Source organism: Papaver somniferum, chromosome 3 (genome assembly GCF_003573695.1).
Source record: "Papaver somniferum cultivar HN1 chromosome 3, ASM357369v1, whole genome shotgun sequence".
NCBI lineage: Eukaryota > Viridiplantae > Streptophyta > Magnoliopsida > Ranunculales > Papaveraceae > Papaver > Papaver somniferum.
This window is the reverse complement of record NC_039360.1, coordinates 103,463,550-103,478,326: the sequence shown is the minus strand read 5'-3', so window position 1 is coordinate 103,478,326 and position 14,777 is coordinate 103,463,550. Positions and strand designations below refer to the sequence as shown.

Genomic DNA, 14,777 nt, shown 5'->3' with positions numbered 1-14,777 from the left:
TGACCTTGTCGAAGAGGTTATTGAGGGGGTAATCTCTCGACTCTAACTCTTGGTTAGGTGTTGTCGTTTGATTCGCCTCCACTTGATCATTCTCTCTGCTCTTTTCTCCCATACACATTTCTCTGCTTGAGATGGTTATCTTCCTACTCCAAGGAAAGGTTCCTCCTTTATGGATTCTTTATCATTTCCTCTTGTCTCATTCAATTGTCTAGTATCATGACAAGAGTTGCATCGGTACTTTCGTTACTTGACGTATTGTTGGTATGGACGTTTCGTACAACTTGATATATTCTCCTGAGTCGAATCTGGTGTTGCATTTCTGCCTCTCGTTCCATTACTTCCTGAGCTTATCGTTCAGCTTCGGCAATCTCCTGATGCTTGTTTTCCCGCGCAACTTGTCGCGTGTATTCTTCTTCTTCGCTCTCAGAGGCGGCCAGTCCATCTTCGGGATATATTCTTCTTTCGCGGTCGTAGTTGTAAGAAGTTATACATCTAACATTCAAGATGAAAAGATGGCAAGATAAGCAAGTAAAAAGACACATAAGAACACAAGATATACGTGGTTCGGCATGATTATCTACGTCCACGGGGTGAAGAGATGATCTTATTACTTCTTTCAAGTTACAATGGTGATATCTCTCAACACTACTTAGTCTCTCTCTTCATTCACTTACCAATCACTTGCCTTTTTATCAACACAAGGGTCTATATTTATAGGCTAAGATGCTCATACAACGAGATTACAGTGTAGTCACATTCTATCTATCTTGATGGTCCTGTCGGGTGATCACTAATATCTCCTTCCAATACTCAATTCCCGACTTTGTGCTCCTCTGAAGAATAGGTCTCCTGATTTATCTCTTCTCGGCTCAAGTTTGCTTTCGCCTAATGGTAATGGTCCCGATATCCATTAATCCGATATTGCTACTCTGCCCGATCCGAGTCTGCCATCCTATGCATCCGAGCCTGTCATGACGTGACTCTTTTGCTCCTACACGTGCTCTGTCAGTATATTTAATGCCTTGTACCTCGATTCAAACCTGATCGTTGAATATGGCCTTCACTTTACACGTGTTTACTTCTCTTCCACATGCAGTAGATATTTTTTTTCCTGTATCTGATAGGGTGATTCCGTGCTTCGCCTTGCTCTCTTCTTTGATGTATCACAGCTCAGGATTGTGCCACCTTTACTTGCCAACTAATTGCTACTACATTTATGCCCCTTATTTCCACTCGTGTGCTCGACAAAATGGGAAGAAAACTACTTCGCCTTCCCCAACCGTTATCATGCCGTATTTTTCGCTGCCACGTCCCCCACGATCTCGCCTTTATTACCCTCTACCTCCTCAGCCCGTTGTAACTGCCTTGGTTATAAAAGAAAACTCATAAACCCTTAGATTTTTTGCTTCACTGTTTATTTCTCTTTCTCCGTTCAAAACCCAACATTCTCTACTACTCCATCTCTGTAACTCCATTTCTTCCTTAATCATTCTCTCAACGTTCTAGTTCTTCGTTGTTACCTTTGTTTCTTTGCTGTCTTTATTTCGCTGTCGTCACCATCTCTGTTTCTCGCTGCCTTTATCATCAACGTTATCATCGTTCAAGTCCTGTTCTGTAACTGTCTTTAATGGCTTCCCCATCTCCATCCATGATAGATAAAAGGTGTTAAGTTACACATTTTTTAGTGAAGATAGTATTCCCGTAGGTTCACTATTTTCTGTTGATAGTCCCTCCCTCCATGATCATCATGCTCTAGATTCGATCTTTTTTGATGATTCTTCTATTTTTGCGTGTAGGGTTAAGAAGAAATCCAGCAAGTACCAGAACCTTATTGATGCGCAATTCATCGATCAATTGAAGGATAACTATAATCTCCATGACTATGTCCTTCAGCTTCTATCGGGTCAGAAAGGTCTTCTAAAGAATGAGAAGTTTGAAGAGTACGACCATTCTTCCGATGCGAATATCATTACCAAGGGTCAACTCGAACTCGGGCTGCGTCTTCCTCTCTATGACCCAAGCCGACCGTTCATCTATGAAGTTCTAACTCAGATCCAACCTCCTCGGGTCTTGGGCCAATGGAATGGTAACACATTTCTCCTTATGGATGAGTGGGAGAAACGAGAGATGAGTGAATGCTCCAACACCCCCTGGTCTACATACGATCCTTCTCATGCGAGAAAGTATACCTCTGTCAGTTTTGTGGGTAATTATCGAAGCGATACTGCCTCTCTTGGTGATCTTGTCGGTTTCGCTGCAGTCCTCATCGCCTCAAGACTCCAGCCGTTGGGTTTGAAAAGTTGATGTTAGATGAAGATCCCAAAGGTGGTAGTAATACCAACAAACACGCTCGCCACACTAGCGACTCTGCTTGGGACCAAGTCCCCTTGGCTATCCGAGGTCCCATTTTGAGTGGCAAGCTCCCTCCTCCTTCCTTTCCTGTCGATCCTTATCAGTTCTGGGTAGTTAATGTTGACCATGTACAATTTTTTATGTTGTTGATTACTTAGATCACTTCGGGTCTTCTCCAATCGAGTGATCAAATTTTTCAAACAATTCACTTTTTTGTAGCCCGAGGCTCAGGGTACTCCCAAATCTCAAGGTACTCGGAATAGGGGTTCTAGCAACATACATGAGGAAGAGCCAGTGAAGGTAACAAATATAACTGCTCCTCTCTCAGTACGCGTACTTGCCCCTATTTATTGCCTTTAATGGGTCTGACGATGTTGTTTTTTCAGAAATCAAAGACTGGTGAGGATGTTGCGTAAGGCTCTTTCGGGAAAGATGCTGAGGATTCTGACGATCGGCTTCCACTATCTCAATTTGTGCCAAAAAAAGGTAGTCAAGAAGAAGAATTCTGACGTCTCATTTGTCGTTGTAGGTGATCAAGCTGAGAAAGGTGGCAAATGAGCTAAAGGTGGTAAGGGTACCCCTGAGAAGAATGTGTCTCTGCCCCAAGTGCCTAAAGTATCTTCTTCGGGTAAGGAGACAACTCTTCAATATACCAAATTGACCGTGGTAATACCGAATGATGATAGCGAGAATGATGAGCTCTTCGGCTCGGATACTGAGATTGAGGGATCGGGTGGGGGAGAAGAAGAGCAGAAGGAGCCCGACATTCCTTCAAACGATGGGAATGGTCAATCCTCTCGGGGAGATGAGCTGATGGAGAATATCGAGAGGGATACTCCGAACAAGATTGTAGTCGGGGATCCATTTTCACATTTTCTGGCGTTGCTTGCGATTCACTTAGTGCTCTCGCCTCTTCTAGCTTCAGTTCTCTTTCCGGTGCTGAGATGTTGAAGGTCTTGCCCCTATATGGTCCTGTTATGAGGGAGTCCATCAATCTTTTTGTAAGTTATACAGCCCCGGCTAAAAGATTTTTTTATTTCTTCTCGATTTATCACCTGACCCGATGTGTTTCTAGGCCGAGAACCAGGGACTTCTTGAGGCTGTTATTCGTCAAAAGGAGCTGGAGGAAATGGCCCGTCCTCGGACCCAGCTACAAGGAGAGTAAGAGCGATCTCAGGAACTCGAGAGGCAGCTAAATGGTGTTAAAGGTACATTACTTAGTCTTTCTGTTTCTGATTGATGATGTAGTGCCAATATCCCGAGTCTAGTGTTATCTTTTAGCCGAAATGTCTAGTTTACAACGAGATTCCGCTTCTGAGTTCCGCTGTCTGTCCAGAAAACTAAGAGATGAAGAAGGTCACGTGGATAAACTCCAACATAAGATTTACAAAAAGGATGATAAAATTGACCGCCAGACCTCCGAAATTGAAGAGCTTCGAGCCAAAATCACTCGTTATCAAAGATTCGAATATGTTCCCGAAGAGATAGACAACCTCCGCTCTGAGTTGTCCCGGTTGCAAAGGGTCGTTGCTGACAGACTCCTACTGGTTGCGAATTTATAGGGTCGGTGTAACTCACTACACTTCAAAACAGGGATCTTCACTCCAATCGCAAACGTCTCTCCCGATTGAAAGATGAGGTCGATATTTCTGTCCAGCAATTATGAGATAAACTTCTCGGGTATGATCAAATGAGTCAAGACTTAGAATGGACTCCGCTTCAATTGTCGGGTCTTCAAATAGCCCATAAGCGCCAACAGGTTTCATCGAGTGAACATAAAGAACACTGCCCCTCGAATGAGTTTAATGAACAAAAGTATGATGAATTGGTTCTCAAGATAAGTGAGCTTGAGGTTTCTCTTTTGAAATCAGAAAAAACCCTAAAATTAGTGTTACCCACGCTCTTAGATCCTTAAGCATACTTTATTCTTAATTTTTTATCACTTCGTCTTATCATTTTCTCGAGTTGTAATCACTTTATGTTTTTGTTTTCTGTAGCAGAACAAGGAAAATTCCAAGCTTTGGAGGACAGGTCATTCAGCTGAAGAAGAGTGAAGTTCTTTTGAACACCAAGCTTACTGATACTGCTACTGAGTTGACTCGCCAATTGGATGAGGAGGAGAAAAAGCATGAGAAGAAGCTCACTGAGAAGGTCAAGGAAGGCGTAAAGGAGTTCATAAACATGAGGAAAGAGAAGCTCGCTGCGAAGAGTGATGGCTCAGGTTCGGTTAATCCTGAAGAATAGTTTCTGCCTTTTGTAGTGTTGTGCTACTATTTTCCCCTTCTCTCGGGCTGTAATTTTCATTTCACTTGAACACCTTTAAGTTTTCGGGTTATATGTTTCTTGCAGTGTTGCGTCACCGATCATTCCCTCCTCCTTAGGACTTGTAGTTTTCGACAATGTTTCACATTTATTTTTTATGCATGGTCGTTCGTAACCTTTGCACTTCACCATCATGCATTTATGGTTTAAAGTATATGTTAGTATAAATTCCATGTTTGTCGAATACACTCAACAGGGAGGGTCATCGGGCCCAATTCCATGTCCCGATCGAGGTATCTCATCACTGGTATTTTCATCTAATAAGAGTACATTAGGTCTTTTCTAAGTCCTACGTCCCAATCATCCTTGGATTGCCATCAATCGGCTACCTTGGATCAAGTGAATCTGGTCACTTGCAATGAGAACAACCTGTAGATGTGCCTAGGTCGCTCGGTTACTAGCAACTCATGCCTTGGTAACCTTTGGTTACTGGTTTCCAACCACTAGAACCCTTATACTACCTCGGCACTTGCACACTGCCATCGCCCTGAGTTCAAATAGACCGTAGAGTGTAAGTCTCCTCGGCACTTGCACATTTTCATTGCCCCGAGTTCGAAACGACCATTCGAATGTAAGTCACCTCGGCAGTTGCACATTGCCATCGCCCCGAGTACGAATGACCATTAGTCGCTTATGTCATTTTTCCTTATTTATCTCTTATGGATGACACAAGGATTTGAATGACGGGGTATCATACCTGTACTTCCACCTCTCATGGGTGGTATAGTTTCTTGCAAGTCATCAAGTTTAGCTAGGATCAAATATGATGATAGATTCCGTCTCCATGCTTTGGTTCTTGTAATGGGTATCATTGCCTCGGTTGGGAGGATTGCTTCGTTTTGTGTTAGAGCATAGCTCGGTTGAACCCACCAAGAGTTGGTATGTGAAGTTTGGTTGTCATATTTTAGTGAATCAAAACTCATTTAAAGAGTCGCTTGATTATTTATTAGAGTCAACTTCGTATAGGTTAGAAATAAAGTTACTAGGATATGAGACTTACAAGTATTACATTAAGACTTGAAGAATGTGAAGAAGTAAAAAGCTACAATGATGACATCATCCTTCCACTTGAGGTTAGTAATATTTGACTTGAACTATTTCATTCCTAACGTATCTTTCAAGTCGTGCATATTGAAAACATAACTATGAAGTTGTGAATTATTATACTCTAGTTAGACATAGTATTAAGGAATTACAATACAAAGTATAACGTCTATCTTTTGAACTTCGTATATTTGACATCGACATAATCGTATGAATGCTATTGTGATTATGTGTATGGGTATAGGTGAAGATTTCGTCTTAGAAAACAATGTTTTACATTCGTTTAAAGGAAGTACAATTCATAAACTTATTTTATCAATCGAAAGGGAAATCGCTAGGCTTATTGGTATTGTTATTTATTACAAATCTTTGGATTACCAATATGTGTTTTTAGTATAACCGCTCATAACTTGTTTATGTATCTTGGTAAAACTATTCACAAGGCCTGACTTTTGTATTGGTATAACTTTTTGAAAATACGGGGTCTAACAACCACACCCAACAATTCGTTTGGAAATCCCAGAGGACTTACTCCAATACACTTTCTAAGGAATCAACTAGACAGTCAGACTCAATCTAGAATAAAGTATATCAAAGAGTTTAATATCTCTAACTCTTAATTCAATCCGCAATCAGCAAATAGAAATTTGCGAGCCCGATTGAATATAAGAGGAGTTACTTGAACGGTACCAAAGACCAATGTTCAAGTGTCAATCAATGTAAATCAACAACCAAAGGTTGGATATTCTAATTGATTGATTTTAACGCACAACCTTTGATATTTCAATTATATAACAAAATATAATGCTGAAAAGAAATAACACAGACACCAGAATTTTGTTAACGAGGAAACCGAAAATACAGAAAAACCCCGGGACCTAGTTTAGATTGAACACCACACTGTATTAAGCCGCTACAGACACTAGCCTACTACCAATTAACTTCGGACTGGACTGTAGTTGAACCCTAATCAATCTCACACTGATTCAAGGTACAGTTGCGCTCCTTACATCTCTGATCCCAGCATGATACTACGCACTTGATTCCCTTAGTTGATCTCACCCACAACCAAGAGTTGCTACGACCCAAAGTCGAAGACTTGATAAACGAATCTATCTCACACTGAAAAGTCTATATGATTGAATAAATCTGTCTCCCACAAAAATACCCAAGAGTTTTTGTTCCGTATTTTGATAAATCAAGGTGAACATGAACCAATTGATAAACCGGTCTTATATTCCTGAAGAACAGCCTAGTATTATCAATCACCTCACAATAATCTTAATCGACTAGTGAAACAAGATATTGTGGAATCACAAACGATGAGACGAAGATGTTTGTGACTACTTTTTATCTTGCCAATCGGAGATATAAATCTCAAGACAATTTTACAATTGTACTCGTACGATAGAATCAGCAAGATCGGATCACTTAACTATAAGAGAAGTAGTTCGGTCTGGCTTCACAATCCCAATGAAGTCTTTAAGTCGTTAACCTACATGGTCTAGAGAAGAAACCTAAGGTTAAAGGAGAATCAACTCTAGTTATGAAACTAGTATCACACATGAGGTGTGGGAATTAGGTTTCCCAGTTTCTAGAGTTCTCCTTTATACAGTTTTCAAATTAGGGTTTGCAATTAATGTTATCTTAGTAACAAAGCATTCAATATGCGTCGTTAGATGAAAACCTGATGAGATTAAAGCTAATATCTTTCAACCGTTAGATCGAACTTATCTTGTTACACACAAATTAAATGTACCCTCATTTAGGTTTATGTAACCGTACCTAAACGTGTATACCATGTTGGTTCAAAAATAGTTAACCGAGGTTAGCCATATGATTACTCTCATATCAACCTTATTCTTCTTAACCATAACTAGTTCAAATGACTCAAATGAAACTAGTTAAAGAGTTGTTCAATTGTATGGAAAACACAATCAAAACAAAATCGGTTTGATTCACTTGAATCAATCATGAAAATTAAAGCCACGGTTTGCAAAGATTGCATTCCTTATAATTTAAATGTTTAAGTTCATGAATTGACCGATGATAAAGTAACCAGCTTAAGTATGCGTACAGGTATGCGTACTTAAGCAACCAAATTTGAGTTGGTTTAGTTTCCAAACTCAGCAGAAATTTTCGGTTCGAAAACTTCCGCCAGTACGCGTACGGGTACGCATACTTAAGGTGACTAGTTAAGAGCCTGTTAATTTCCAAACTCAGCAGAATTTTTCGGTTGGAAAACTTCCGCCAGTATGCGTACGAGTACGCATACTTAACCTGCCTCCTTCACCAATTTTGTATACACACATATGCATACTCTTGGTTCCCGGTTTATGGATTTATACACTAATGTGCGAACACACTATATATGCTTATATCCAAAGATGGTTACATAATCTTAACTCTTCATTTCAATCATTGAAACTTTCTTAGAGGATGACAATAGCTATTTCCACACATTATTAGCATCAAAGCAATTTTCAATTTATTGAAATGATCATTATTGAAACATTCCAAGTCTACACCAAATGATTGTATCACACAAACCATATAAGATGTTACTCGGCAATTTTCTCATGATATAAAATGAATTTGGTCGAAGCGAAAGCTTGCCAACACATATTTCGAGAAATATGTAAGTAAGATATACTCAGCTCGAAATCTCAAATGTGTATATAGAAAACTATATCGTAATACGACTTATGTCTCAACATAGGAGATAGAGTAGAAATAGACTTTCTAGTGATAGATGAGTTTAAGTCTCCACATACCTTTTGTCGATGAAGTTCCACAAGCTCCCCTTAGTAGTTCTTAGTCTTCAAATGATGAACGTCGTGAAGTCTAAGCTCAGTTATACAATCTATGTCCTAGTCCGAGACATCTAAATAGGCTAGAAATCAAGATTTATAGTTTTGATCACTAACATTGACAAACATGCTTGAGATAGCAATGCATGCGAGTTCGACCGAGCAATGCTCTAACACTTTTATTAGTGAAACTGATCTTAATTAATCACCTGAGATGGTATGATCGATATTTGTAATTGGTGTGACTATTCCTAGTCATTGGGTGGCTGATCCTAGAACTTGGTTGGGACTAATCACAAGATGTGTAATCGATCCTTGTAATAGGTTAACAAGTTTTAGTAATTGGTGTGACTGATCTTATAAATTCTGCAACCGAATAAGTTTATAACATATATATGTGGTAACCGATCCTAGTAACTAGTGAGACCAATCCTAATACCCACATGGAGGTAGAACCGAAACTTTTTTTGGTAGAACCGTTAAACCCATGAATGATGATTGAATGTTTTTGATCAATCACATAGTTCTTGGAAATAAGATGAACCAATTCTAAACTCGTTTGGAAATGTGGAAAATCGGTTCCAAGATTGTAAATATGAAAAAGGATTTACAAAGTAAAGATGTCAACATACTTTGAACATGTGCAGTAACTCTTATCTTTTATTGTTCAAAGATATTCCTTAATAGCTAAAGGAAAGAATCCCGGATCGAAATAAATTGAGAATCTTTCAATTGAGGTTTTTAGTTTTATATGCTTTTAATTTCCAGCAATTAAAATGCATATCTTTAGAAAATAAAAATTGGTAATGTGCATTAACTAATTGGATATTTTCTACTGAGATTTCGGTCATTATTTGGACAGAGCATTTCCAGGAATTATGAAAACCGAATTTGGAAATATATTGCATATCTTGAGAATATTTTCGGTTTTGGAAATTCCTTGGTGTCCAAACTTACTTGGTTTATAAATATTGAAGTTTGAATTTCAAGCAAACTAATCCTCAAAGCCAGCAAAACTACCTAGTTGTGTTGTTACTGGTAGAGCCGTCTATTCGAAGAGGAAAGTACCATAATTAGGCGAAATCTCTTACGACCGCTCGTTTTAAAGACTTCTTTGGGATTGGGAAGCTCTACGAGTATCGGTGGTGGGAAACTAGATAATTGCAGTTTATTATTAGTTTTCGATTGATTTGATTGACTAACGGTGGTTGAACTGTTTATGCTTGAGAATCTTCTCTTCTGATATAAGATTCACTCAAACTAGATCGAAGTTTCGATGGGGATCTTTAGACTGTTTGTAAATCTAAAGACGACTTGTGATAATCTATTGTTAACAGACTCCGTTCTGTGTATGATTGATCACAAGAGATTCAAGTTGATTGTGTGCAGGTGTTTATTGAAGATCTAAGAAGATTTGGAGACGAAGAAGATTTCTGATTTGGGTTCATAATCTTTTGTGTGCACAAAACTTGATCCGCTAGGGATCCAACTATAATCGGTTTATCTTTGTGATAACCTTGATTGATTAATTGAGTAGATCGGCATCAATATATTGTCTTTGTGACTAAGAAGTATTGATTTCAAAATCTAGACAATTACTTTGGTAGTTGTATTGAGATATATCTAAGAACCTGACAAAGGAGTTTATTGGGATAACAGAAGATCCTTTTGTCAAACTCATATCACTTGTTTGAAAAGAGTTGTTACCGAACAAATTTGTTGTACCTTTACTGTTTGGAATACGAACCAAAGGAATTGTTCCAAGTGCGTGACTTATTACAAGTTGGAGGCGCATGGATACAAACGGAACTAGGTGAACTATAAGTTTAGTTGCTTGGTCTCAACTATACGAAGTTGGTTTAGATTTTGTATAGCGGCTTAATCCTGAGAGTATTAAATTCTGGACAAGGTCCCGGGGTTTTTCTGCATTTGCGGTTTCCTCGTTAACAAAGTCTTGCTGTGTCTTTTACTTTTCTATTTCCGCATTTATAATTGTTTTATTATAATCAGAAGTAAAATACACAAACGTTAAATCCTATTTACTTGATAGCAATCCTATTGTGTTGGGTTAAGTCTGAACCTATTATCAAGTAAACATACTCCGTTGTTGTATTGTCTCGATCTTGTATCCATAGTCAATCACACAAGTTATCTTGTTGTCATATTGTCTCGATCTCGTATCCATAGACGATCACACGAAGTGTGAACCGATTAGTTGTATTGTCTCGACTCAATCCATAGACAATCACTTTCGGCGAAAGGACTTATAGGTGGAAAAGTTTTAGATTAAGGTATATTTGGGTACCCTCGTCTTTTCTGTTCGTACGTGAGAATAAAGGGAGAAAGACACGTTCCCTTGTTCGATAGGACCATAGTACATTGTGTAGTTCTTCACACCACTCGTCGTACTCTCCGTCCAACTTCTTTTTCAAATTGTCTGTTATCGTCTTGTTGGTGATCTCTACTTTCCCATTACTCTGGGGATATATGGGTATAGCTTTACTCTTCCTAATTTGGTAGGTATTGAACAACATATCAATTTTTTTCTTGTAGTTGTTTCTCATTGTCTGACACGATAGCTACGGGAATTCCAAAACGACAAATAATATGTTCGAAGATAAACCGAAACACCTCCTTATCCCGAATATGCCTCAATGTTGTAGCTTCGACCCATTTGGTGAATTATTCCGTTTCCACTATGAAATAAAATATTTTCTTTGTCCCGACCCGACATGTAGTGGTCCAACGATATCGATGCCCCATTTGGCGAAGGGCCAGGGACTTACTACCGAGTTCAATAGTACTGATAGAGCATGTATTTTCTTCTCGAACTTTTGACATTCATCGCATATCTTAGCCATGTGTTTCGCATTTCATTCACATAAGGCAAAAAATACCCCATTGCTTTTGCCCTCGCCGATAGACTTTTTCCCAAGCTATGATTACCCACGCCACCATAATGTAACTCATTCAAGATCGAATGTCCTTCCTCTTTGCTCAAACACCTTAACAGTGGACCCAAATATGATATTTTGTACAATATGCCTTCCCGAAGCTCATAGTCTGCTGCTTTACTTTTAATTTGTTAGCTTGGGATCGCCATTTCGGTAATGCTCCCGACTCTAGATATTGGTGAATTGTATTTCTCCAATCTCTCGTCTCATACCTATCGGCTGTAGCAATAACCGTTTATACCTCCATATCCCCTTCTTCGGATATTGATGGAGATAATACTCTCCCGATTCGTATAACTTCTATGGTCGCGTCTGTTAACATAAATGCGACGTATGCCGAGGCGTCTGCGTGACGATTGTATCTTCTATAAATGTATCGGAACTTGATGTTGGGAATTTGGTCGATGTAGAATTTCTCCAATTTCCAGTACTTCTAAAGTATCGGGTCATGAGCAATGTATTCTCCGCTAATTTTATGAACTACCAGCTATGAGTCACTATTAAGTCTTACTTCTTCAAGCCCCAGTTCTGCAATTAGTCTCAGAGCATGTTTCACCGCTACGCATTCAGTGACATTGTTAGTTGCTTCGAACTCGAGTCTAAAAGAATGGACTATTTTTTTCCCTTTCGGCGTTGTGAAGACCAACCCCAATCCCGAGACATCCTTGTTTGATAATCCATCTGTAAACACATCTCATTGTGTTGGGATGCATATCTCGAGAAGGTCAGAGGGGTCGTCCATATCTTCTTCCATACGGGGGATATCCTTTACTTCTTCCTCCTCACCTAGGGGAAAATCAGCAAGGAAATCCGCTACCGCCTGTGCTTTGATCGTTGTTATCATTTCATAAAAGACGTCAAACTGTTTGATTTGAGCACCCCACTTGGATATCCGACCCGATCTAGCGGAGCTGTCTAGTACCGATTCGATATAGGACTTTGTTAGCACCCTAATTTTGTGAGTCTGAAAGTATGTCCGCAGTTTTTGTGTTGCAAATAGTAACGCGAGTATCAATTGTTTGATTTTAGTATAACTCTTCTCTGTCGGTCTCATGGTCTTACTAATGAATTATACCGGTTCTTCTTCCATTCTCACATTCTTGACCAATATCATACTGATAGCACAGGTTGTAGCCCCGAGATAGAGTGTGAGTACTTCCTCGGGTTCGGGTCTTTGCAACACGGGTAGACTCGCGAGATGATGTTTAATTTTCTGAAATGCTTCCTCACACTCCTCATTTCATTTGAACTTTTCTCCTTTTCTCAAGGTTCCAAAGAAGTCTTTATATTTGTCTGACGATCGTGATATAAAACCCCCTAGGGCTTCCAAGCATTCGTTTAATGTTTGTACATCTTTGACTTTCACTGGTGATGGCGTTTCCAACATAGATCTGACCTTATCGGGGTCTGCCTCAATTCCTCGGTCCGTGACGACGTATCCCAGAAACTTACCCGAGGTCACCCAGAAAGTGCATTTGGCTGGGCTCACTCTAATTTTGTATTTTCTCATTGTTTGAAAGATTTTTCAAAGGTCTTAGACATGATCGATTGCAACTTTTATTTTGACTAACATGTCATCTACATAAACCTCAATTCGTGGATCTTATCTCGAACATGTCTTCCACTAATATCTGGTACGTGGCACCAGCATTCTTTAATATGAATGGCATCTTAGTATAACAATAGAGTCCTCTTGGTGTAAAGAAAGACGTGTTTTCTTGATCCTCGGGAGCCAAAGGGATTTGGTTATATCCCGAGTACCCATCCATTAACGATATCGCTTTGTGTCCGACTATTGACTCTACAAGTTGGTCGATATTCGGGAGCGGAAAGCTATCCTTCGGGCAAGCTTTGTTCAAATCGCTGAAGTCGATGCAGATTCAGACTCCTCTTGTTTTCTTAGGTATTATTACCATGCTCGAGATCCATAACGGATATTGTGCCTTGCGTATGATCCCCGATGATTGTAACTTCTTCAGCTCTACTTCAACTGCCACCTGCGGCTCGCGTGTAATCCTACGCATTTTTTGTCGGACTAGTTTAAATTCCGGATCGATTCTTAGGTGGTGACAACATACATCCGGATCGATACCTTCCATACCATGCATTTTCCAGGAAAACACATCCATGTGTTCTTGTAATAGAGTTATCAATCGACTATATTTTTCCTCTGATAACAACGACCGATCTTTACCAATTTAGGTTCATCCTCCTTTCCCAAGTTGATATACCGAGTAGGTTCTAGACCTGTGAAGTTCGATTTTAGATCTCTGATAGGTGTTGCTACCTTTGATTTTTATGCGATCTTGTCCTCTCCTGCTTCATATGACATAACTGCTTGTGAGATTATCTTCTCTAACTCTTGGAAGGATTTTATTTCCTTAGCTTTGTTCTTGTTTCGATGTAATCTTACTCGCTTATCTTCGTTTTGTTGAATTTCCACTTGAACACAATGTCTAGCGGCTTGCGTGTCTCCTGTGACCTCAACCACACCCTTGTAAGTCGGGAACCTTAACCTTTGGTGATATGCAGAAGCAACTCCTTTGATGCCAGTGATCCAGTATCTCCTAATGATCGCTTCATATGGTGACACGACATCTACCACGTAGAAGGTGGTAAGGGTGTCCAAGTAATCGGCTCCATATGAAACTCTCAGTGTGACTTCTCCTTTTGGTATAGTCATTGTCCCATTAAAGCTATAAATTTTATAGGTCGACGGGATAAATATATCATCGAATAGTTGCATTCTCTTGAAAGTTTCGTAAAAAAGAACTTCTACAGAGATCTCGATGTCGACCAGGATACTATTCATTCCCCATTCCTCTATCATTAAAGTGATGACTAGTGGGTCTCCATGTGCTTGGATATTCATCGGGACATCTTTAGCAGAGAATGTGATCGTCTGCATCATCCACTCCTCCATGGACAAAGTCTTGTCCACACTAAATATTTCATTTCCTGATCGGTCCCTTTTGTGGATCCTTGTCATAATCCCTGAGCGGAGGTCTAGAAAGTGAGTACCCCGATCAATCCTGACTTGATGTACTGGAGCATCGGGTAGCGGCACTACTTGCTTGACAAACTTCCTCAAATAACCGTCCCAAATCAGGTGTTGAACTATATATTTCACTTCTCGGAAGTCATTGGTTGAATTCCCCCTGAACTGATGAAAATGACAGAACTCGGGATGGTTTTTCGTCTCGTTAAATTGTATCCCTCGGGTATTCGGGTACCGGATATCGTTTCTCTTCTCCACCTCCTTGGAAATTTCTTCTAGGGGTGGGTTCAATGGCAT

The 14,777-nt window shown here is 39.6% G+C and overlaps 2 protein-coding genes across 10 annotated transcripts; one reads left to right on the top strand and one right to left on the bottom strand.

Moving 5' to 3' along the window:
• LOC113357007 lies at positions 1-4,776 on the top strand. Of its 9 annotated transcripts, none has more exons than XR_003363351.1 (7): positions 1-629; positions 1,797-2,462; positions 2,572-2,652; positions 2,739-3,353; positions 3,428-3,560; positions 3,689-3,991; positions 4,353-4,776. XR_003363351.1 is itself a non-coding variant. In XM_026600261.1 (2 exons), exons 1-2 carry the CDS (start codon positions 4,043-4,045, stop codon positions 4,594-4,596), a joined length of 369 nt encoding a protein of 122 aa, XP_026456046.1. In that variant the 5' UTR covers positions 3,998-4,042; the 3' UTR covers positions 4,597-4,776. The 9 variants fall into 9 exon arrangements, 2 of the variants coding, with proteins under 2 accessions (XP_026456046.1, XP_026456045.1); XR_003363352.1 differs by having other exon boundaries at positions 4,350-4,776; XR_003363348.1 differs by lacking the exon at positions 3,689-3,991.
• A 9,002-nt stretch (positions 4,777-13,778) lies between these two features.
• LOC113359815 lies at positions 13,779-14,777 on the bottom strand. The gene has a single exon (XM_026603392.1). It carries the CDS (start codon positions 14,775-14,777, stop codon positions 13,779-13,781), a length of 999 nt encoding a protein of 332 aa, XP_026459177.1.